At 56.7% G+C, this 22790-nt stretch overlaps 1 protein-coding gene across 1 annotated transcript in view; it reads left to right on the top strand.

The window, feature by feature from the left end:
• Positions 1–276: 276 nt before the first annotated feature.
• PRDM15 (PR/SET domain 15) overlaps positions 277–22790 on the top strand; it is a gene marked incomplete at its 5' end in the record, with an annotated part of 35842 nt that continues 13328 nt past the window's right edge. Inside the window, 13 exons of the mRNA XM_081088044.1 lie at positions 277–391; positions 645–856; positions 3971–4073; positions 4516–4609; positions 6526–6679; positions 9208–9460; positions 12269–12370; positions 14148–14384; positions 15203–15335; positions 17055–17236; positions 17362–17456; positions 17841–17928; positions 22080–22247. Coding sequence (XP_080944170.1) covers positions 277–391; positions 645–856; positions 3971–4073; positions 4516–4609; positions 6526–6679; positions 9208–9460; positions 12269–12370; positions 14148–14384; positions 15203–15335; positions 17055–17236; positions 17362–17456; positions 17841–17928; positions 22080–22247 — 1936 coding nt within the window. The remainder of the gene's footprint in view (positions 392–644; positions 857–3970; positions 4074–4515; positions 4610–6525; positions 6680–9207; positions 9461–12268; positions 12371–14147; positions 14385–15202; positions 15336–17054; positions 17237–17361; positions 17457–17840; positions 17929–22079; positions 22248–22790) is intronic.

Genomic DNA, 22790 nt, shown 5'->3' with positions numbered 1-22790 from the left:
TCTATTTGCAGGGGTCCTCAAACTACAGCCCGCGGCCACATGAAATACAAATATTGTATTTGTTCCCGTTTTGTTTTTTTACTTCAAAATAAGATGTGCAGTGTGCACAGGAATTTGTTCATAGTTCTTTTTTAAACTATAGTCCAGCCCTCCAACGGTCTGAGGGGCAGTGAACTGGCCCCCTGTTTAAAAAGTTTGAGGGCCCCTGATGCACAGTAGAGAGACCACGGCAGCAATGCAAATGGCCAGCCAGAGGACAGATAAACAGGGTGCTCCATGCAGACAGTGGAGTGGGATTCAGCCTCAAGAAGGAAGGACGGTCTGACACAGGCTGCAGCACGAGTGAACCCTGAGGACATGATGCGGAGTGAAGTAAGCCAGTCGCAGACGGGTACTGCGTGTACGTTGAGGGACCAGAGTAGTCACATGCCTGTTAAGTGGTCTTTTAAACTGTCCTGTGCATGTTCTGCCATCGAGTGAGCCTGGGCTTCCTCGGGACCCTGCACCGCCCTGTCTGCCGGGGCCTGGGCGCCAGGTCTGCGCTGGGATACAGGGCAGTCCCTCGGATTCTCAGGTCACTGCTGGGTGAGCGCAGGCTTCAACGCCTCATGCTGGTGTCCTGGAAAAACACCGTGTTTTTACAGAAAATGTGCCAAGCTCGCAGGAGTCTGATGAGGTTTCTGAGCTTTCCGCGCTGCCGGTGGCGGTGGGGCCTCTTGCCATCTCAGTCCTGCACGGTGGACATCGCAGCCTGGAGCGGAAGCGGCCCGCGTACTGCCCACCTGAGGGCTGGGTCCGGCCCCACGGCTCCGCGCCCGGCTCCGCGCCCGGGGGCACAGCCGTCCCGTCCCGGAGGGTGGCAGGGCCCGATGTGCTCAGGCAGCTGCTCCGCCCGGGCAGGTGGCCGCTGGGTGGGACCTGGAGGGCCAGCTTCCCGGTGACCACAGGGAGCCTGCGCACCTCGTTCTGGAGCAGCGGTTCTCAACCTCGGCTGCACGTCAGGATCACCTGGGGATCTTTTTAAAATCCTGATTTCTGGGCCTCATCCTCTGGAAATTCTGTTTCTTTGTTATGGGGGGGGGGGGGCACAGCATTAGTAACAAAGAAATAGAATTTCTGGAGGATGAGGCCCAGAAATCAGGATTTTAAAAAGATTCCCAGGTGATCCTGACGTGCAGCCGAGGTTGAGAACCGCTGCTCTAGATTTTTTCCCCCCATTGTTGACCGTGTAGGGTTTCCCTGGGGAGCTGAAGCATTTGCCAGTGTCTCCCCAGAAGCAGAAGATGAGGACACATTTGTTTGGCCAAATCTGGGTCCTTCCACCAGCCCCATCTGTGTCCTCCCAGAGGCCCCGACCACCCCTTGCCCTGCAGTGGGCCGTGGCGGGGAGGCTCACGCTTGTCCTGCTGCCCCAGGTGAAGCCATCCTTTAGCACAGCCTGGTGGTAGGTGTCCCGGGAGTGCCTGGTGAGGGAGGGGCACGTCTTATTAGAGCTGATACAATGTTCTCCAGGCGCAGACGCTTGCCCGAAAAGCTGCCCTTTCCTGTAAGAGCATCGTTGTTTTGTAAGATTTGACTATCAGGTTTTCTGTTTAAACTGTCTTCCAAGTATGTGTAGCAGGAAACCCTCAAATAGCCTTAGCGTCCAGGGCAGTGAGGCGAGCACAGGCCAGTGCCCCCCTCTCCCCGGAGGCCACGAAGGAGGACCAGTCAGCTCCAGGCCTGGCCTGCTCGGGGCAGGAGCAGCTGGGGCCTCCGAGGCCTGGGCCAAGGTGGTGCCAGGACGTGCTCCGTAAACACCGAGAGAGTGAGCGAAGCAGTTAAGATCACTTTGTACTTGAAACGAGTAGACTTTCCAGATCTCACTGCTAATCTAACCAGACTTTTTAACTTCGTGGCGTACATTGTACAAATGAAGTATTTGAAATTTTTCGACCAACTCGTGATTGTCTGGCGGTCCGGTCACCGGCTGCCGGGGCCCAGCTGTCACGGAGGATTGCGTGCGGATGCGTGAGGACCAGCGTGCGGAAGCGGTGGCCAGTCTGCCAGCACTCCGCCCCCTGCCTGGCCATGGCCACTGTGCTGAGCCTGTGCTGCTGTCCCACCTCGGGGCCCTCCAGGTCCAGTGAGGGGAGAGTCACTAGTCCAGGGGTCCTCAAACTTTTTAAACAGGGGGCCAGTTCACTGTCCCTCAGACCGTTGGAGGGCCGGACTATAGTTCAAAAAAAAACTATGAACAAATTCCTATGCACACTGCACATACCTTATTTTGAAGTAAAAAAACAAAACGGGAACAAATACAATATTTGTATTTGCATGTGGCCCGCGGGCCGCAGTTTGAGGACCCCTGCCCTAGATAGACAGCACACACATGATGGTCACAGCGGTGCCAACTGGTGAAGGGAGATTGCAGGGCGCTTTCAGGAAGTGTTACAAGGGCCCTGATTTGGACCCGTGGGTCGGAAAGCACTCCCCGAAGAAGTGACAATTACACGAAGACGAGAGGAGTGAGTAGGCACCAGCGAGCCGCAGAGATGGGGAGAGGCTCCAGGCACGTGTGTGTGTGTGTGTGTGTGTGTGTGTGTGTGTGTGTGTGTGTGAGGCCTGGAGGCAGGAGGGAGCTGGGAACTAAATAAAACAAGGCTGTGGTGGCCGCGAGGGCCAGTGAGGGGGAGGTGGGCACAGGGTGTGAGGACTGCAGCCCGTACCCCGGTACCAGGCTGGAGTTTGGGTTTCATGCCAGGAACAGTGGGACGCCGCTAAGCTTCGGGTTGGCAAGTAACCTGATTGGGCTCATGTTCTAGAAGAACCCCTGTGCAGTGTGGAAAATGGGGGGCCAGCCAGGGGAGAGCAGGAAGAGCCACCTTCCAGGTGGGAGAAGGTGGGGCGTGGCCCAGGGAGGTAGTGGAGACTGCTGGGAAGAATGCACCCTGGCTGTTTCTTGGGCATTTTAGGGCAAATGGGCAGGCCCATCTCCCTGCCTTGTCTCCCTGTTTATCCCCTCGGCCGCAGTGAGGTTCTCTTCTCTGCTGACCAAGCGTATGTTCGGCAGATCTGAGTTTTCATCTGGACTTTGCATTGTCTGCGTTTCATTCTTCAAGCTCCCGGGGAGAGGGCGGCTTGTGGAATAGCTTTCAGGAAGTGCCAGGCCGCACACTTTCCCAAAAGGTGTGCCCAGCAGAGAGGCTCGGGCGACAAGTAGGATGCAGGAAGGATGCCGGGTTGGCTTATCCGGGGATGGAGGGCGTGGGAGAGAAGGGAGTCACACTGGGTGGCATTGTTGATGCCAGGTGTATCGCACTTCATGCTTCCCCACAACTGCACGAGGTGAGCCTTTTCATTTCCATTTCACAGGTCAGGAATCGGGCTCTGGAATTGACATGTGCAGGTCACCCTGAAATAAGTGGGGGGTCTGAGCCCAGCTGCCTCTGTGCAGGTCACTCTTGAGCTGTACCTTGAGGATGACTAGGGAATAGAAGTGACCGGATCTGACAGGTTTTGTGGAGAGCAGGGGCGCCCCCTCCACGAGGCCATGGCTGCCTTAGTTCCTGGAGAACCGAGTGCTCCCTGCGTTGCAGGCCCCGGGTGGCAGCTCCAGGCGCCGTTGCCCTGGAGGAAGTCACAGTCCAGTGAGGGCGGGGACACCAGCTTTTAAAAAAATGCTGATGTATTTATTTTACAAATGGAAACACGGCTAACATAAAAAGGCGAAAGTGTGAATTCACGAAGACTTCCTCCTAGAGGCCACTCAACTCAATTGCTTTTATTAAAAACAACATTATTTTGGGTGAGAACACATTTCAAGGCCCCAACCCCATCCCACCATAAAGAGCCCCCCTCCCCCCCCCCCCCCCCCCGCATGTGCCTCAAAGCCCAGGCGCAAGGAGGCCTTTGGCAGGAATTGTCTTTTCAAATTGCTCTGGCAAAAAGCCCATCATTAACGACGCTCTCTCGCTCTCGTGCCTGACAGGTGTCGGCGATGGCTGAGGACGGCAGCGAGGAGATCATGTTCATCTGTGAGTGGCCTGTGCGCCGTGTGGCTGATGTGGCGCTGGCTGTCCGGGCAAAGCCACGTCCACACTGTGTCTTTATAGGACAGACAGAGAGCTGTTTCTTTTTCCATGGAGATGACTTTACTTGCTGTAACAAACACGATTTATCACATGAGAAACCTGTTGCCGGGGTGCAGTTCTAACAGGCTCACCTTTCTCAAATTCCCAGCAAAGGGCACTTCGCAGGGGCGGCGGTGGGTGCAGGAAAGTAATCCAAGGGCATAGAAAGTGATTCACGGTGCGGGAGATTTATGGCAAACAGGTGAAATTGGTGACTTTTCGTTTACTGTCATTTCTCGGGAAGATCTTCTTCGTCACCACAGAGGGGACTCTGCCTGCTGTGAGCTGGGCCTTTTTCTTGGGGGCATGTCCTGTGTTGTGTTTGTGGGGAGCACTTCGGTCACCCCCATCGGCCTTGGAGCTGAGCAGTGTCCTCCTGCTGATGCTGGCTGTCTGTTCGCAGGGTGTGAGGACTGCAGCCAGTATCACGACTCTGAATGTCCTGAGCTGGGCCCAGTGGTCATGGTCAAAGACTCCTTTGTGCTAAGCAGAGCCAGGTGAGTGAGCGCCTTGGACTGTGTTTACAGTGCTGCCTGTCTGACAGGGTTGTCTGCCTGTCAGCTGTGGGGAGGGCCAGGCTGCTGGGAGGGCCTGGCTGGGGGGAGGGGGAGGGCCAGGCTGGGGGGAGGGCCAGGCTGGGGGGAGGGGGAGGGCCAGGCTGCTGGGAGGGCCTGGATGGGGGAGTGGGGAGGGCCTGGCTGCTGGGAGGGCCTGGATGGGGGCAGGGGGAGGGCCTGGCTGCTGGGAGGGCCTGGATGGGGGGAGGGGGAGGGCTTGGCTGCTGGGAGGGCCTGGCTGGGAGGAGGGGGGAGGGCCAGGCTGCGGGGAGGGCCTGGCGGCCTCTTGTCTGCACAAAGGGAGGAAACAGTGGAAGGAGAGGACTGACCTGTGATTTCCGTCCCCTGTGAACTGAGTGGCGTGCTGCCAGGAGGAGCGGAGACATGCGCCACGCTTCAGAGGGAATGTCTGTGTCTCGTTCATGGTTCTGAGCAGCCACACTGAGACCCAGGTGGTGCCGTGGAAGAGCTGATTGGTTGGGTTGGTTTATGGGTCGAGGAGCGACGACCAAGTTGTAGGTCTCTTCGCACGGTTTCCCCGTAGCCCGAATGTAGGCCCGCCTCCTACCATCAGTGCCCACTGTGGGCAAGGTGGGCTGGGGTAGAGGCAGCAGTGAGTGCAGGTAGCAAGGCAGAGCCATGGCAGCTTCTGGAAAAGCTCCTGCAGGTCTAGTCAGGAGGCTCGGTGGCTCTGCCACGCTGTGCCCCCGTGGGGGCCGTGTCACTGGGGGCGGAGCGAGGGTGAGTAACTGCGGGTTCACAGCCCAGGCCGGACACGCGGTAGCTCTTTGAACTTGGATGAGGCCTTCTCTCTGCACCTCAGTTGCGTCACCTGCAGACAGAGCAGAATAGCAGTGCCTGTGAGGTCACGGTGCTCATTATACACAGTCTAGTGCCGCGCAGGGAGGCCCTGTCCTCCTCTTCTCAGCGCTGTTTCTAGAAGCCTCCCAGCTGGTTTTCCAGCCTCTCCATTTAGTTCCTTCTCCTCACTGTGAGTTACCTTCTCAAAACAAAGAGATACTATTTTTGCCTAAAGTAGAGATTGGATCAGCGCTCCCCCAAAACCTCCAGCGGCTGCCGGTGCCCACAAAACTCCACGGGGAGCCGTCCGTCCCGCAGTGGGACCCTCCGTCCTTGGGTTCCTCCGGCTCGCTGATGCTGTGGCTGGTGCTGGAGTCCCAGCCACGTGCCCTCTCCTCCAGCACCCCACCCTTGACCTTCTCCTGGTTTACTTAAAGAGCCCGCACCCTCCATGAAACCGGCGGTTCAGCCCAGCTGGAAGTCTTCTCTGGCCTTTGGAATGCGTGGCTCTTTCTTTCTCGTGGCACTTTCCACGTGGCACTTCGTCCCGAAGCTGCCGTAGTCCTCTCTCCCTGGACTCTGTGCTCCGCCTGCGCCCTCCCTGTTGGCCCGTCACACCCGCACCCGGAGCCCCTGCTGTTGGCTCTGTCTCTGGTGGACGGGGATTGTAACCGGCCTTTAGTAAGTGGCCCTCCATCGTGTGCCCTGGGTGGTCCCTGAGAGCCAGCTTTTCATCTCGTAACCGTCTGTGTCCTGGTGTGAGTGGCTGCCCCAGCCGATGGCACTCAGGGACTTGGTTTATTTTGGTTGTTTTTTTAAAAATATATTTCTATTGATTTCAGAGAAGAAGAGAGAGGGAAAGAGATAGAAACATCAATGATGAGAGAGAATCATTGATCGGCTGCCTCCTGCATGCCCCACACTGGGGACTGAATCCGCAACCTGGGCATTTGCCCTGACCGGGAATCGAACTGTGACCTCCTGGTTCGCAGGTCAATGCTTAACCACTGAGCCACACTGGCCGGGCACAAGGACTTATTTTGTTCCATGTCTAGGTCATCCCTTCCTTCCAACTTGGAGATCAGACGACTGGAAGATGGAGCCGAAGGCGTGTTTGCTGTAACGCAGCTCGTCAAGCGAACGCAGTTCGGTCCCTTTGAGTCGAGGAGAGTCGCCAAGTGGGAGAAGGAATCTGCGTTCCCGCTGAAGGTAAAGGCTGTGCCCGCGGTGCTGGGGAGCCCGTGCTGTATGACCGTCCGCTGTGCCAGGGGGCAGCATAGCCACTGAGTGCAGTGGCTCACAGATGTCCTGGAAACGCTCTGCGTAATTTCCAACGAAAGGCTGCTTCCTGTAATTTTCAGCTCCACAAACACGAGAGAGAGAGAGAGTGCATTTAAAGTGTCTGCAGGAGGTGCCCCAAACGCCACCAGTTCTGTTCCGACCCAGGTGGACGTTGCAGGCTGCAGGAGGTGACAGTTCTGCCACTGGTCACAGTGGGGTGTCGGGCTAGTTACCGTCACACTGTGCAGAGCGCATGTGCTTGCCAAGCTCTTTCTGAAGAAGGTGTCTTGTGGAGGCAGCGGAGAGACACTGGCACTAAGCTTGGCAGCTCTCAAAAGCCCGCCAGACTAGGATAGGACAGCTTTTATGTGAAAGTGAGAAAACAAAATGGAAGGAGCAGGGAGGGCTTAGCCACGGAGAGTAAGACCCGTGGGAGCTCCAGGAGGCCGGGGCCCGCGTGCTGTTCATGGCTCTGTCCCTGGGCCCCGCATGGCCACAGCCCCCAGCGAGCCTGTGAACGAGACGGGAGGAGCAGGGAGCTGGGGCAGCAGTACCCACAGCGGGGACTTTCCTCAGGGACCCTGAGCAGAGATCCACATTCAGGGCCAGAGATGAATAGATAACCTCGGGTTTGGGGCTTGGAAGATGGAACTTACCAGGCAGATTTCAGCACAACGGGGAGAGGAAAGGAGCTTGATGTTCACAAGGGAAGAGAGAAAGGAGAGAAAGCGAGGCCGTTGGCTGCTGTCCTTCAGGGGACCCGGGCCGCACGATACACAGCCTCCGCGGGCCATTGAACAGTCCTTGGTGCCCGTCTTGGTTTCTTTCAGTGACTCACTTCTGAAGGTCTGTGTCTGGCACGAGCTGTTCTCAGTATAGGCTCAGCATTGGCACCTGTGTGCCTGGAGCGCTTTATGCCACCGGAAGGAGGGCGGGGCCCCCTGGGAGTGCACTCCACACCAGGCGGGGGTCATTGGCCCTTCCGCCCTCCCCTCTAGTGTCCGAGGGCTTCATCCTCAGAGGGGCCTCCAGCCCCTACAGGAAGCGCTCAGGAGAGGGGAGAGACCCCTCCTCCAGGGAGGAAGTCCCAAGGCATCAGGAAATAGGGGACAAGAGCCCTATACAGTGTGGTTACTTTGAACTTCAGAATATTTAAGTTTCTCCACCTGCTCCCCGCCTGCCTTTAACCCACACGGAACAGTGCTGGTTTGCAGCTGAGGGCGCACCCTGTAAAGACCGAGGGACTTGGCTAATGTCACTGAGCACCTGTGATAGAGCCAGGAGAGCTCGCGTGTCCCGATGCCCATCGGACCCGAGTACAACCTAACATCCGATTCCCAGCTGGGCCACGTGTGGGACTCAGGTGTCCCAGTGACACCTGGACCAGGTACAGAATTCAGGCTTCCCAGTTCCCAACTGAGCCATGCTTAGAACTCAGGTGACTTGACGGCACCTGGACCAGGTGTAGAATTCAGGTGTCCCAGTTCCCAACTGAGCCATGCTTAGAACTCAGGTGACTTGACGGCACCTGGACCAGGTGTAGAGCTCAGGTATCCCAGTGACACCTGGACCATGAGTAGAACCCCAGAATCCCAGTTCCTAACTGGGCCGTGGGTTGAACTCAGGTGTCCCAATGACACCTGACCCAGGTGTAGAGCGCAGGTGTTCCAGTTCCCACCTGGGCCAGGAGTAGAGCTCAGGCATTCTAATTCCCAACAAGGTCATTTTTAGAACTCAGCTGTCCCGATGATGCCTGGACAAGGGGTAGAGCTCAGACGCCTCAATGACATGTGTGCTAGGAGTAGAACCCAGCTGTTCTGATGACACCTGAACAAGGACTAGAACTCAGATGTCCTGATGCCACCGAGACCAAGAGAAGAACTCAGATGTTTTTGCCCATCCAGGAGTAGGCCTCAAGTAGACCTCAGATGTCCCACTTCCCTGCTCGGTCATGCAGAGACCTCAGGTCTCCTGGTAACTCTTGGCCTAGGAGTACACCTCAGGTTTCCCTGTGCCACCTGGGCCACAAATAGGACTACCCAGGAACCCACCTAGACCACAGCTCAAAATCGGGTGTTCCGGTTTCCAGCTGGGCCGTGCATAGAACTCAAGTGTCCCAGTGGCGCCTGGACCAGGTGTGGAGCTCTGGTGTTCCAGTCCCCACCTGGGCCAGGCGTAGAACTTGGCTCTCCCTATGACAACTGGATCTTTCACTGTGTCTATACCAATGCCACGAAGTTTCAATCGCACTGTACGTGCGTGCCTGCCCGTGGTATTTTGTGGAAGAGCCACACTCAAGGGGCCAAAGAGCCGCATGTGGCTCACGAGCCGCAGTTTGCCGACCAAGGGTCTAGACTGCTTAGCCCCCTACCCCCCCGCATCCCCCCCCCACGCTGACACACAGACTGATGGGTGACAGGATCCCCCTTGGCCCCTGGTGGGCGTGCTCCCCGCAGGTGTTCCAGAAGGACGGGCACCCCGTGTGCTTTGACACCTCCAACGAGGACGACTGCAACTGGATGATGCTGGTGCGGCCGGCGGTGGAGCCCGAGCACCAGAACCTGACGGCCTACCAGCACGACAACGACGTGTACTTCACCACCTCGAGGGACATCCCCCCGGGCACCGAGCTGCGCGTGTGGTACGCGGCCTTTTACGCCAAGAAGATGGACAAGCCCATGCTGAGGCAGGCCTGCTCCAGTGTCCACGGTATGTGGGAGCCGCGCCCTGGGGACCAGGGGCCTCTGGGCTGCACACAGGAACCCGACGTTAGTGAGGAATTGTGCTGGCGAGCTGGCTGTGCGTGGGGAGGACAAAGGGGGTGGTCTTGACCCCACTTGGCCGGGTCTGTTGTTCTGCTTGTTACATATCCCAGCTGGTAGACAGTTGGAGCCCACACCCGAGCCAGACACCTGCTGGTGGGAACTCGTATCTCTTATCTCTGCTGCAGTAAGCCCTTCGCGCTCTCCACACCATGACTCGGCCTCGTCCTCTGAGGTTGCTCATTGTCCCTGGTTTGGGCAGAGGAAACCGACGGGAGAGAGGGTGAGGAGCCTGCCCTGTCCCAGCGCAGGAGATGGAGGAATCTGCTCCCAAGTGGGGCTGTCACCTTGCAGCTCCCCCAGAATCGGGGGGTGTGCACATATGTATGTGTGCGCAAATACCCGTGACAGTCATACATGTGATTGGCTCAAACCCGATGTTTCTATTGGAAAAGCAAATCGAAGTGCGTACCTGACAAACCAGGGTCCAGGAAAAATAAATAAATAAAAGTTGAGCGACTAAATAAATAAATAAAATGCCGTCTTCAACTTAAAAAATCTTTCCTGTCTTGGTGGCACAGGTCCTTTCCACGGCCCCGAGAGACCCCGTGACACGGCTGGGGCACTGTATAGGGCACTGTTAACCCAAGGGCACCGAGCTCTTTCTGACCTGGTTTCCTTGTGCCCGATTCCTTGTGGCTCAGGCCGCTGACGCCGTGTGTGCCTGGGAGCAGCCCGGACGGCACGTCAGCATTTGGGTTGTTAGAGGCTGAGCTTGTCATTTGTGTCCTGGATGATGGCGCACCCCTCACGACTTTCAAGGTCAAGCTCAGAGCAGAGCCGGGTGCCACTTATCGGCGTTACAGTTGTCCCGTGCCTTTTTACCTGCTGGAGAGTCTTTCTTTCATCTGGAGCTGATTTTGGAGACAATAGATTTTAATGAAATTAGTCCTAACCACTCTCAGTCAGGAATACGAGGTGGCTGGTTCCTCCTCTACGCTTCTGAGAATGGGGGGCACTTAATAATTATGTCAGGCCCTGACCAGTTTGTCTCAGTGGATAGAGCATCAGCCTGCAGACTGAAAGGTCCCAGGTTCAATTCCAGTCAAGGGCATGTACCTTAGTTGCGGACACATCCCCAGTAGGAGGTGTGCAGGAGGCAGCTGATCGATGTTTCTCTCTTCATTGATGTTTGTAACTCTCTATCCTCCCTTCCTCTCTGTAAAAAAAAGAAAATCAATAAAATATATATATATATTTTTAATATATTTTATTGATTTTTCACAGAGAGGAAGGGAGAGAGAGAGAGAGTCAGAAACATCGATGAGAGAGAAACATCGATCAGCCGCCTCCTGCACATCTCCCAGTGGGGATGTGCCCATAACCCAGGTACATGCCCTTGACCGGAATCGAACTTGGGACCTTTCAGTCCGCACGCAGGCCGACGCTCTATCCACTGAGCCAAACCGGTTTCGGCAATAAAATATATTTTTAAAAAATAATTATGTCAGGACAACCAGCATAAACTGGAAGGCAGGCTTACCCTAAGCAAGGCTTTGAGTTGGGAAAAGAAGTAAGCAACTTAGGTACTCTAAAATTTTAGAAATACTTTTTTGAGACAAATGGCAAGCAAGTATTTCTGGAAATGCATTGAAAGTTATTGCCTACTCTTACCTATTTGGTTAGTTGGATTCTTTCTTTCTTTTCCTCCTGAGAGCACTCCCTGTTGAACGTTCATGGAGCCCTGGCAGTGCTGGTGACTCTCCCTCTGTGTGCCAGGCCGCTGGTAAACTAGTGACACAGCAGCTGCCCAGCCCCCTGCGCTGCCTCTGCCGCCTTTTCCCGACACCGAATGCACGGCAGCCTCAACTCTGGGTGATGCAGTTAAGGGCCCAGGAGCTGCTGTGCGAGTGGCCCATGAGTGTCAACACAGGCTGTACAGTGACAGGAGTGGACGTGGTGGGGATGGCTCATGGCCCCGGTCCAGCCCTGATGCAGCCAGGCAGGGTTAGAGAAACCAGGCCGGGCCAGACGATCAGGGCCCCAACACTGAGGTCCCACGAGAGCACCCGTAATTTTTTTAAAGGAGCTGCAGTTCCCCTCCTCAGAGCAGGGCCTCCATGGAGGCTAGTCATCTTCTCCCTCCTTAGCCCCTGTGGTTCTGCAAGGAAGGACGGGAGGCACTGCCTGGACACAGCCGCCTGCCCCGGGGGCTGTTTAAATCCAAATTCAAATGAAATGGGTGTAAGACTTCAGTTCCTCTGGGACACTCGCACGTGTGGCCGCTGTCCCGGACAGCAGGTTACAGAGTATTTCTATCGCTGCACCCAGTGGTGGACAGCGCTGGGCCGAGGCAGCGGCCACACCAGGCTCAGGGCACACTGCCTGGCTGTTTTGGGTCCCTTGTTGTGTGAGCCGATGAGAGACTGAGGAATTTGTTGTCTGTAGGATGCATGTTTTATTCTTGAAGTTGTGTGACGGATGGGCCTGGTCCCACTAGGCTGGCTTCTTGGAGGAAGACACGTTTCTGTGACTGGAGACAGACCCTGCGTCAGGCGGCGGTGGCTCTCGGAGCGCCATGTCCTCATGTGTGAAACGAGGACATTCCGAGAACAGAATGGAGCCTGGACCATTGAAAGTGGTCCGTGAGCGATCGCTGTTGTCAGTGTCACCTGTAGGACAGGTGCATTCTCGGCTGGGCTGGGCCTTCGTGCACAGATGAACTGCCGTGGGTCACCTTGTCTCTCTTTTGAAGCTGCAGGCACCCCGGAGAACAGCACCCCGGTGGAGTCAGAGCCGAGCCAGTGGGTGTGTAAAGTGTGTTCTGCCGCCTTCCTGGAGCTGCAGCTCCTGAATGGTAAGGCGGGGCAGGCGGGGGCAGGTTGTTGAGTCAGAGTTTTGAAAGCCCTCTGTTGAGGTCACTGTGATTTGGGTTCTCTTGCACACCATCCCTTTTGGACAGCAAAACGTGTGGCCATCAGAGGCTCCCTGGCTTCAGTGAGCTGCTCGGCTCTGAAGCCTGTCTCCCAGACCTGCGTGCCTGCGGAACAAGCCCCATCCAGTGCCCCCCCCCCCAGCCCAGTGCCTCCCCAGCCCAGTGCCCCCCCAGCCCAGTGCCCCCCCACCCCCACCCAGTGCCTCCCCGCCGTCCAGTGCCTCCCCCAGCCAGTGCCTCCCCCAGCCCAGTGCCTCCCCCAGCCAGTGCCTCCCCCAGCCAGTGCCTCCCCCAGCCCAGTGCCTCCCCCAGCCAGTGTCTCCCCCAGCCCAGTGCCTCCCCCAGCCAGTGCCTCCCCCAGCCCAGTGCCTCCCCCAGCCAGTGCCTCCCCCAGCCCAGTGCCTCCCCCAGCCAGTGCCTCCCCCAGCTCAGTGCCTCCCCCAGCCCAGTGCCTCCCCCAGCCAGTGTCTCCCCCAGCTCTGCCTCCCCCAGCCCAGTGCCTCCCCCAGCCCAGTGCCTCCCCCACCCAGTGCCCTCCCAGCCCAGTGCGCCCCCAGCCAGTGCCTCCCCCAGCCCAGTGCCTCCCCCAGCCCAGTGCGCCCCCAGCCAGTGCCTCCCCCAGCCCAGTGCCTCCCCCAGCCCAGTGCCTCCCCCAGCTTGTGCTTTTACACTTTGGCTTGAGCCTGTCTGCGTATCTGGCATCAGGAGGTCTTCTCGCTCTTTAGTTCAGCAGTGTATCACGGGGCGGGGGACGAGGAGAAGTCTGTATTTTATCGAGTCTTTCCAAGTGTTTGCAGCCAGTGCGCTCCTTGTTACCTTGTTCTGCTGTGCGGCTGAACTGCCAAACCCTTCCTGTGACGTGTCGCACAACATGGTGTTTGCTGTGTGATTTTCTTTTCTCACTCGTTCTTGTGGGCACGCACCCAGCACAGTGTCCCTCCAGATGGGACAAATGAAGGCGTAATGGCCACTTTATACACAGCACCTGCGTCGACCCAGTGGCGCTTTACAGCAGGAAGAGTCAGTCCTGGGCCCCAGTGAGCCCCCAGGTGCCTTCTGTCATCTGCGCGCGCGCGCGTTAGTCCCATCCTCCCATCCATCCTCCCTCCTCCTTCCTGCTGCCCTGTGGGCCAGCTGGTCTGTGCCGGACTCACCTTCACTGGGACTGTGGCCACTCTCGTCCAGCTTTCTTGTCCTGGGAGGCCTCTGAGGGCTTCTCAGTTGAAAATAAAGCACAGTTTCTGTTCTTTTGCTTTTATCCAGTGTTTTTAGACAGTTTATCGAAAATTGAATATTTCTCTTTTCCTCTTAGAGGTTACATTTGTAAGTAATCGTGTTAGGTATTTATTGTGGAAAAATTAGAAAATGCAAATAAGCTTACAGACAAAAATCACAGTTGCCTGACTGTTGCCATCGAGAGAGAGCTCGTGGGTGTGGCCTCCCACAGTCCTCTTCGCACGTCGTGTGGCGCAGGCTGTTATCTGCACAGAACGGCCCTGCCTTTATCACCTGACTGACTGAAATAGTCGTCTGTTTGGTGTGTGGGAATGCTTTCTTCTCAGAAGCAGTGGGAACACAGTTTACCTCTGCAGAGGGCGCACTATTAGCAAATAAAATTGAAAACAAACGAGCAGTGCGGGAGGGAGCGGACACTGACCGGCTCCCCGCGCCCCGATGCACCTGCCTCCCTCTCCTGCAGAGCATCTGTTGGGTCACTTGGAACAAACCAAAAGCCTCCCCCCGGCCGGCCAGCAGGAGGGGGCTCCAGAGAAGGAACCTGACGGGTCTCAGGGGGAGCCTCCCGCAGTCCCCAAGAGCATCAGTGCCGCCAAAGAGCAGAAGAAAAAGCCTCGAAGGGGGAGAAAACCCAAAGCCTCGAAACCAGAACAGAAACCAGAACAGCCCCTGGTCGTCATTGAAGACAAGGAGCCCGCAGGTGAGGGCTGGCCCTGGGGGCGGAGCCAGCAGGTGAGGGCTGGCCCTGGGGGCGGAGCCAGCAGGTGAGGGTTGGCCCTGGGGGCGGAGCCAGCAGGTGAGGGCTGGCCCTGGGGGCGGAGCCAGCAGGTGAGGGCTGGCCCTGGGGGCGGAGCCAGCAAGGTGTGCTCTGTGGACTTGACAGGGCCTGAGGGGTTAGACTTCCTGCAGTTTCCCTTCCCTAAACAGGCCAGGCCAGTGAAGGGGCCGGAGCCTCTTCAGTGATGGGTCCACTAGTGGTCAGTTGCATGAGAAAGGCATGTGGGAGGCATGTGGGAGGACCGGTGCTAATTTGTGTGTGACCTTCCCGTGTTTCATTTGTGCAGAGGTTCAGACCTGGGTCCCTGTTACTGTGGCTATGTCGTGTTTGACTCTTGTGCTTGCCGTTATCTGCTTTTGAACATACTCACGGTGGCTTGTCTAATAACAAAATTAATATTTCTAAGTCTCTGTCACCATAATTTAATATATTTTAAGATCCCAATATATATGAAAATGTTGTGGTTTGGGTTGGTATGCTGAGGGATTGAAATAGTGCTAGGACTGCCATGGTTTTAATAAAGCATCACAATTTATAACCTAGTTTTGAGTTATGAATATCATTTTGACTTTCTATATATACAGATAAATATGTAGGTTCTAAAATATTGCTAGTTTTCCTTTCTTTCCTTGTTAACCGTGTAAACCTGTCCCGGCTGTGTCCCCTGGGCGTGCCGTCTTGGCTGGCTGTGTTCTGCCCCTGCCCGGCTGTGACGTGGCTGTCCCGTTCTTTCTGCACAGAGCAAGTGGCCGAGATCATCACCGAGGTGCCACCGGACGAGCCCGTGCCTGCGGCGCCGGACGAGCACATCATGGAGCTGGTCTTGGGGAAGCTGGCCACCACCACCACCAGCGAGGCCCCTTCAGTGCCAAAGTGAGTCCTGCCACAGCACTCGGGCCGGCAGCGAGGGGGCAGCGACTTCGTGGGGGGCGGGGGGAGGGCCTGACGAGTGGGGGTTTGCGTCTCATGGTGGAAGCAGATGAGTGTGTTTCTGAACAAGCAGCAGGAACACTCTGGACCCAGGAGCTTAATGGGGCGTCCACTGTGAAAACAGTTTGAAAAATATTTTTATTGTGGTAAAATAGACATAACATGAAATTTACCATCATCATAATTTTTAAGAGTACACGTCAGTGGTTTTAAATACATTCACATACATTCACCATCATCCATCTCCATAACTTCTTTATGTTCCTTGAACTGAAACTCCATATTATTTTTTTTAATATATTGATTTTTTACAGAGAGGAAGGGAGAGGGGTAGTTAGAAACATCGATGAGAGAGAAACATCGATCAGCTGCCTCCTGCACACCCCCCAGCGGGGATGTGCCCACAACCCAGGTACATGCCCTTGACGGGAATTGAACCCGGGACCCCTGAGTCGGCAGGCCAACGCTCTATCCACTGAGCCAAATCTCCATATTATTTAATAATTATTCCTTACCCCATCCCCAGCCGCGTCTGTGAATCTGAACAGCCTAGGTGCCCATGTAAGGGGGATCACACAGGAGTGGTCCTTCTGTGACGGGCTTGCTCCACTCGGCATGCTGCTCTCCAGGCCCATCCAAGTGCAGCCTAGGTCAGGATGTCCTCCCTCTCAGGCTGCGTGGCGGTCGCTGTGGGGGGGGCCACACTGGCTTGTCCATTCCTGCTTCCGTGGCACTTGGGCTGCCCCCCTCCTGCCTGTTGTGAATATTGCTGCTGTGATAAAGCAGTTTGGGCCGAAACCGGTTTGGCTCAGTGGATAGAGCGTCAGCCTGCGGACTGAAAGGTCCCAGGTTCGATCCCGGTCAAGGGCATGTACCTTGGTTGCGGGCACATCCCCGGTAGGAGATGTGCAGGAGGCGGCTGATCGATGTTTCTCTCTCATCGATGTTTCTAACTCTCTATCTCTCTCCCTTCCTCTCTGTAAAAAATCAATAAAATATATATATTTTTTTAAAAAAAGCAGTTTGGTATTGGAATTTCTGTAAATTGCTTTCCTTACTTTGTGTTTTCCCTTTTCTTTCAGTGAACAAGGAAAATGTTTGCATTTTGTTGTCATTCTTGGGAAATTATTGTCCTGAAGCTGAGTAAGCTGATGGCAATTTTTTCTCCACTGGCTCTTTTTGGGGTTCCCCTTTCTGTTGTCAAAGTGCACCTGGTCCTTCGTAGGCTGGGAACCTGTGGAAATACTGAAACCAAAGGCATGTCAGAAATGCTGTTACCTGTTTGTTTATTTACAATCTGAGTGCCTGGAGAGTTTCCATGGAAACAGTCAGAAACACAGAAGCAGATGAGATTTTAAAAATCCGGTTCAGGGAGAATATAAAGCCGAGAGGCCGTACCCATGAGGAGAGCTCAGGGACCTGGCTGCTCTAGGTGAAGCGCGCATTGTGTGACGCTTCCCGGCGGCCAGAGGTCAACGCAGTGAGACGTGCAGCTGGTCCGCTCACGGTGCCTCTCCTCTGGGTGCCCCTGGCCCTGGCTGATGCCGAGCTTGGCCCCTTTCTCCCATCGAGCAGGGACGATTCGGCAAGACCCTTTCCAAGATGACTGTAACCTTGAACTCAGTCTCCCACCTGTCTTCCCGTTCCCTGTCCACCTGGCAGGTTCCCGCATCATCAGAGCGGCAGCATCACCCTCAAGAGGAGTCTGATTCTCTCCACCCGGCACGGCATCCGGCGGAAGCTGGTCCGGCAGCTGGGGGAGCACCGGCGGGTGTACCAGTGCGGCACCTGCAGCAAGGTCTTCCAGAACAGCAGCAACCTGAGCCGGCACGTGCGCTCGCACGGTGAGTCCCAGCCTCTCTGTGGGCGGCGTGGCCCAGGGGCTGCCCGCCCCGCGTGGAGGGCCAGGGCGCCCATGTCTCCGGCCGCGCTGCAGTCATGGACCGGCTTGTTCTTGTTGGCTCCATAGGTGATAAGCTGTTCAAGTGTGAGGAGTGTGCGAAGCTGTTCAGCAGAAAGGAGAGTCTAAAGCAGCATGTCTCCTACAAGCACAGCAGGAACGAGGTGGGTGCAGCCACGGTTGTCCTCCCAGCTACGGGAGAAGCAGGCCACGGACCAAACAGTCCGAGGGGGAGAGAAGTTAGAGTCAGGGGAGAGGAGAGAACCACAGCGGCCGAGCCCGGCGGTTCTGGACACATCCAGGTGCCTGGCCTGGCGGGAGCAGGTGGCCCTGGGGGCTGTGCAGGTGCCTGAGTATGGGGTGCTCTTTCTAGGGCAATGGGGCGGGAAGAGTGAAAACTCTTCATGTTCCTAAGCTGAGGAGGAGAGTAGTAGAGAAACGTCGTAAACCACACACACGGAAGTTGCTAGAATGTTTCCTCAGGGAGCCCGTTCTGCTTGAGCCTCCCCTGGGCTCCTCCTCTCACTGACGCGCTGCCCTCTGCCCAGGTGGACAGCGAGTACAGGTACCGGTGTGGCACCTGTGAGAAGACCTTCCGCATCGAGAGCGCGCTGGAATTTCACAACTGCAGGACAGGTGAGCGGGCCGGCCAGCGTCGAGTCCCAGGGGACGGGGTGGGAGCTGGGGAACGTCAGAGGGGGTAAAGGTAGGGTTAACAAATAACCCCACCACGCATTTTGCTTCCGAGCAGTCATTAGCTGGTCTAGAGACAGACGGAGACATCCCGGGTCTAAAGGAACTTATGTTCCCACTTCCTGTTACACATGCCCCCCCATTTGAGTTCCCACACATGCCATCCTTGCCGAGTGTGGCGGGCAGCGGTGTCGGGTTTGCGCTAGGACCATGTGAGAAAGAGTGGTGGGTGGTGCCTGCAGGGGTGTGTCTCTCACTTGTCGGAAGGGGCTTCCGGAACCATTAGCCTCCCTTCTAGTGGAGCTGCCAGTGTCCAGACCATGTTGTTCTGAGTCCACTTCTGCCACCAATGTCCAGAAGTGACAGGAACCTCATTTCCTCATGCTGCCACGAGCCCGTGCCGAGGGGGCCTCCCTGGGTCTGGGCAAGCATGCTGGGCACTGTGTGTGGGCAAGCTGGCAGCTGGCAAGCACGCGTGCTACAGACATCCTCGTGGACAGCAGGAGGCAGTGGCTTAGGAGCCCAGCCCCTGGAGAAAGCCCTGCCCTGTCCCCACTGCTCCTCCTGGGCACCGGGGTGACTTGCGTTCTCCCTCTCTCCAGGAACCCTAGCTCACCCGGGAGAGGGGGGGACCAGTGGCAGTCGGCTTAGCGACCTACCAGGTTAGCCTTTGATACCGACCCTTTCCTGTTGGCCCTCTGTGTGCGTCACTGTATCTCTGTGGGGGTCTTGGTCAGGTGGGTCTCTGGGGAGCCTTAACCGGCTTAGCTAAGTCTCCACAGCCCCTCCCTCCGCAGCCAGCGCCTGCCCGGAAGCGCCCACTGTAACCCTTGCTTGGCTCGTGTGTGTGTTTGTTTGTCGGGTTGGAGGGTCCTGTCTGGAAGCTGGCATGTCTCGCCCATGGCGCCTTGCTCCCATGGCGGGACTGTTCCGAGTGGCAGACGAGCCCTGTTTCACCTGAGCTCCAGCTGCTCCGCAGCATCTGAGTCTGTGGCTTTAAGTGGCCTTGGCAGCTTTCGGATGAACTTCCAGTGTGCCGCACACCTGCACCCTGAGCCCTGCACCCAGGTGCTCCCCAGATCTGGGGCAGTCCCCCAGCCGTCTCCATGCTGCACCAGCTGCAGCCGGCCTTAGCCTGGGCTGTTCTGAGCCGGAAGACGCCCGTGTGGCCACTGGCAGGTCTGTGTGCCTGCAGGAGTGGGGCAGGCTGTCAGGGTGTCAGGAGCATGAGTGGCACCTGTGCAGTGTTTGGTGAGTGACTCAGGGTCCAGGAAGAGGAGGTGTCCTCTGTAGCTGTCTCTCTGGACAAGGTGAAGCAGAAAGTAACAGAAGTCAGAGCCCCGGGTGCTACTCGTGGGTCAAAGTTCTGACAAAGCAGACCTTTCCTTTGTCACGTGGAAGTACCAGCAGCAGCTGAAATGCACCTTCTCTTTTCCCAAGATGCTCTTTCAAAGGGTAGAAGTTTTGGATGGAAAATAAAGGATAAGCCTGGATGTGAGCTCATTTGCAAAATGCAGTATTTGCATACTGTTACGCTTTTTTATGTGTTCACATAAGAAAATGTGTGTCTTCCATAAACCATTAAGCCAAGAATTTGTCCAATGTGAGGGAGAAGCTTTGAAACGTGTAGTCTGCTGGGTTTTTCTCATCCTTCCACTCAGCAGGGCCAGCCCTGGGTGTGACAGGTGTTGGTGTAACTCTTCTGAGTGGTCCCTGAACTGCCCTTGACCATCAGACTGCACTAGTGAATAGCAAAGGTTCATGTCCAGGCTCCCATGCAGGTCGGCTCCACTAGAAATCTGCTGTCTTATCTCTGGGTGACCCTGCACCTACCCCCTCACCAGAACCCAACTGATAGGCATCTGTTTTCAGTCGCTGCATTTTATTAAAACATTAGAGGCCTGGTGCACGAATTCTTGCACGGGTGTGGTCCCTCCACCTGGCTGGTGATCGGGGCCGCGGGAGGTTGGCTGGCCGGCCAGGGGGAGGGACTGCGGGAGGTTGGCCGGCTGAGGGAGCGCACTGACCACCAGGGGGCAGCTCCTGCATTGAGCATCTGCCCCCTGGTGGTCAGTGTGCATCATAGCAACCGGTCGACCTATTGTTTGGTCATTCGGTTGCTTAGGCTTTTATATATATAGATAAATGTAGACCTCAAGGGCACCAGGGTTATTGGTGGGAGAAAGTTATTGTTGGAGCCAGATGCCCATCTGCATTCCTAAACTGGTGACTGGATGCCACACAGGAAACGCACCCTGAGTGAGGGACGTCCCGAAAGCCCTGCCTGCTCCTACCTGGGCAGGGCAGCCACCCTGAGTGAGGGACGTCCCGACAGCCCTGCTCACTCCCTCTACCCGAGCAGAGGCCACAAATGAGTCAGGAATAGTTACAGGTGATTTCTCACCATATGCTGGAGGGACTCCTGAGAGAGAAAGCTAAAGCCATGGGCACACTGTACCTTCCATGCTAGTGGGGTGCCTGCCCATGAGGGCAGCTCACCTATGCTATTAGCACCTGCCCAGGAGGGAGGCTCACCTGGGTGGTTTTGCAAGCCTGGGGTGGGTGGGGGTCTCTGTGATCTGATGGGACAGCTCAGTAATGGTGTGGCCTCCACAAAGCAGATGCAGATGCCCTTGGTCTGGTGGTCCTATCCCTAAGAAGCCATGCTCAGAGGATTCAGCAGAGGCCCCCGGCAACATGAGCCCAGCATCCACGCCCTGGCCACACTGAGGGAGGGGAGGGGAGGGGCCCCGGCCCCGTGGTGGGAGGGGAGGGGCCTCGGGCCGGAGGCTGGGGCGAGGGACGCTGGCATCGTTGCAGGCTGGGCTGAGGGGCCCCCCCGCCCCCATGCATGAATTTCGTGCACTGGGCCTCTAGTAAAAAATAATGCAGTAAATTGTGGTAAAGGAACCAGGTGGACTATTACATAGCCCCTGAAATAAGCATACTAAGCACACATACTGCATACATGTGTGTGTACAGGGGATCATGTAGATGCACCTGGGCTGCACATTGGGGTCACCTAACCCCCTGCCTGGACATTTTGGTTGTCACACTGGCTGTGTGTGTGTGGGGGGAGGGTGGTGCTGCAGGACATCCACAGCACCAGGTTGGCCCCCACAGAGGACGATGTGGCCCACGTGTTGCCAGGGCCCAGTCTGAGACCCTGGGTGTGTGTGTGTGGGGGGGTGTGTGTGTGGGGGGGTGGGGGGGGCAGGGGGTACTTAAACGCACCACGGGCTCCGTGTACAGCACCGTGCGAACCATCAGATTCACGGTAGGAAACAGCAGGGCTTTGTGCAGCCTCAGGGACCTGTGTGTTTGGCAAACGTTTGCTGACTCCAGGAGCAGGTCAGGGGCTGGGACCCAGGCCCAGAAACAAGGATGACACGGTGTGTCCTGAGGCCTCCCTCTGAAGGGGGATGCCCCTGTGACCCACTCTGTCATGCCCACCTGCAGGGGGACCCGGCGTGGGCTGGTGCTCCAGGAGGGCTGTGGGCAGTGAGGGCTGCCTTCAGGGCTTGTGCGGAGGACAGACCCCTGGATGGGGGTGGGGTGAGGGGCAGAGCACAGAACAACACAGAGAGGGTCGGGGCCTGTGCTGGGCATGAGGCCCTGGGATCCCTGAGCCAAGCGGGGAGTCCAGGTGGTCCAGGAAAGACAGACAGCTGGAGGGGTGCTAGCGCCATGCAGGTGCCCCACGCCCGCTGCCTGTGCTCACCCAGGGCAGGCCTTCAGGGGACGTCCTGGCACCTGGAGGGAGAGCGCAGTGGCACAGAGGGAGCAGGTGGGGACTGTCCAGTTCCCGGTGGAGCACTGGGGTTCCTTGGGCGGAATCGTTGAATGCCGTGGGGGAGAGGAGGTGGCGGAGGATGCGGGCTGGGCTGGCGGCAAGAGGAGGCGAGCTAAATCTTGGGAACCAGCCCTCCAGCCTGTGCTTGGACAGTAGCACAGGTGACCGGCTTCCTGGCCGCGTGGGCCTCACGCATCTCCACCCTTCACCTGCGCCCTTGCCATTCCCACGGCCTCACCATGGAGCCTGCATCCGATGCCGTTGACCTAAAAGCTGCTGTGTCTGCTTGCTTTCTGGACAGATGACAAGACGTTCCAATGTGAGATGTGTTTCAGATTCTTCTCCACCAACAGCAACCTCTCCAAGCACAAGAAGAAGCACGGGGACAAGAAGTTTGCTTGTGAAGTCTGCAGCAAGATGTTCTACCGCAAGGACGTCATGCTGGACCACCAGCGGAGGCACCTGGAGGGTGAGCGCCCTGCGCAGGGCAGGCCTGAGGGAGGGGGAGGAGTGGGCCGTGCTGTCACAAGCCCTGCCACCACCTGATGGAGTCATCGAGCTGTGGGGATTCAGCCCAGGCAAAGGGAGGAATCCGTAGTGTCAGGTGGGAACTACAGGGACAGTTGGGAATGTCCTAAGTATTCAGGAGGGGAAGAGTTAAGGAAACCAGGCTCTCTGTAGGATTGAATGGTAGGCAGTCATTAAAAGCTTTTCAAAGAGTTTTTGAGTATTATGGCAAAATGCTAGCCATGATAGAGAGCAGGAAGAAAACTGTGAAACTGACGCGGTGAGCTCTCCGCGTGTGTGTGGAGCATGTTCCAGGCGGAGGCGTTGGGGAGCCCCTGACTGGTTTTCCCTGGCTCCTCCTCTGTGTGCCCCGAGAGGCCCCCAATGCCTGAAAGCCATAAGGATTTTGTTATCAGCTGACCTTGCACCCTGGCCCTAATTCAGCTGGTTTAATTTGAAGGATGAGTATTAGCCTCTTTTTAATAAAAAGCCTGCCTGCTTAGAG

The sequence above is a fragment of the Myotis nattereri genome, assembly GCF_964212035.1.
Source record: "Myotis nattereri genome assembly, chromosome: 3".
Lineage (NCBI taxonomy): Eukaryota > Metazoa > Chordata > Mammalia > Chiroptera > Vespertilionidae > Myotis > Myotis nattereri.
This window is presented reverse-complemented; position numbering and strand designations above follow the sequence as displayed.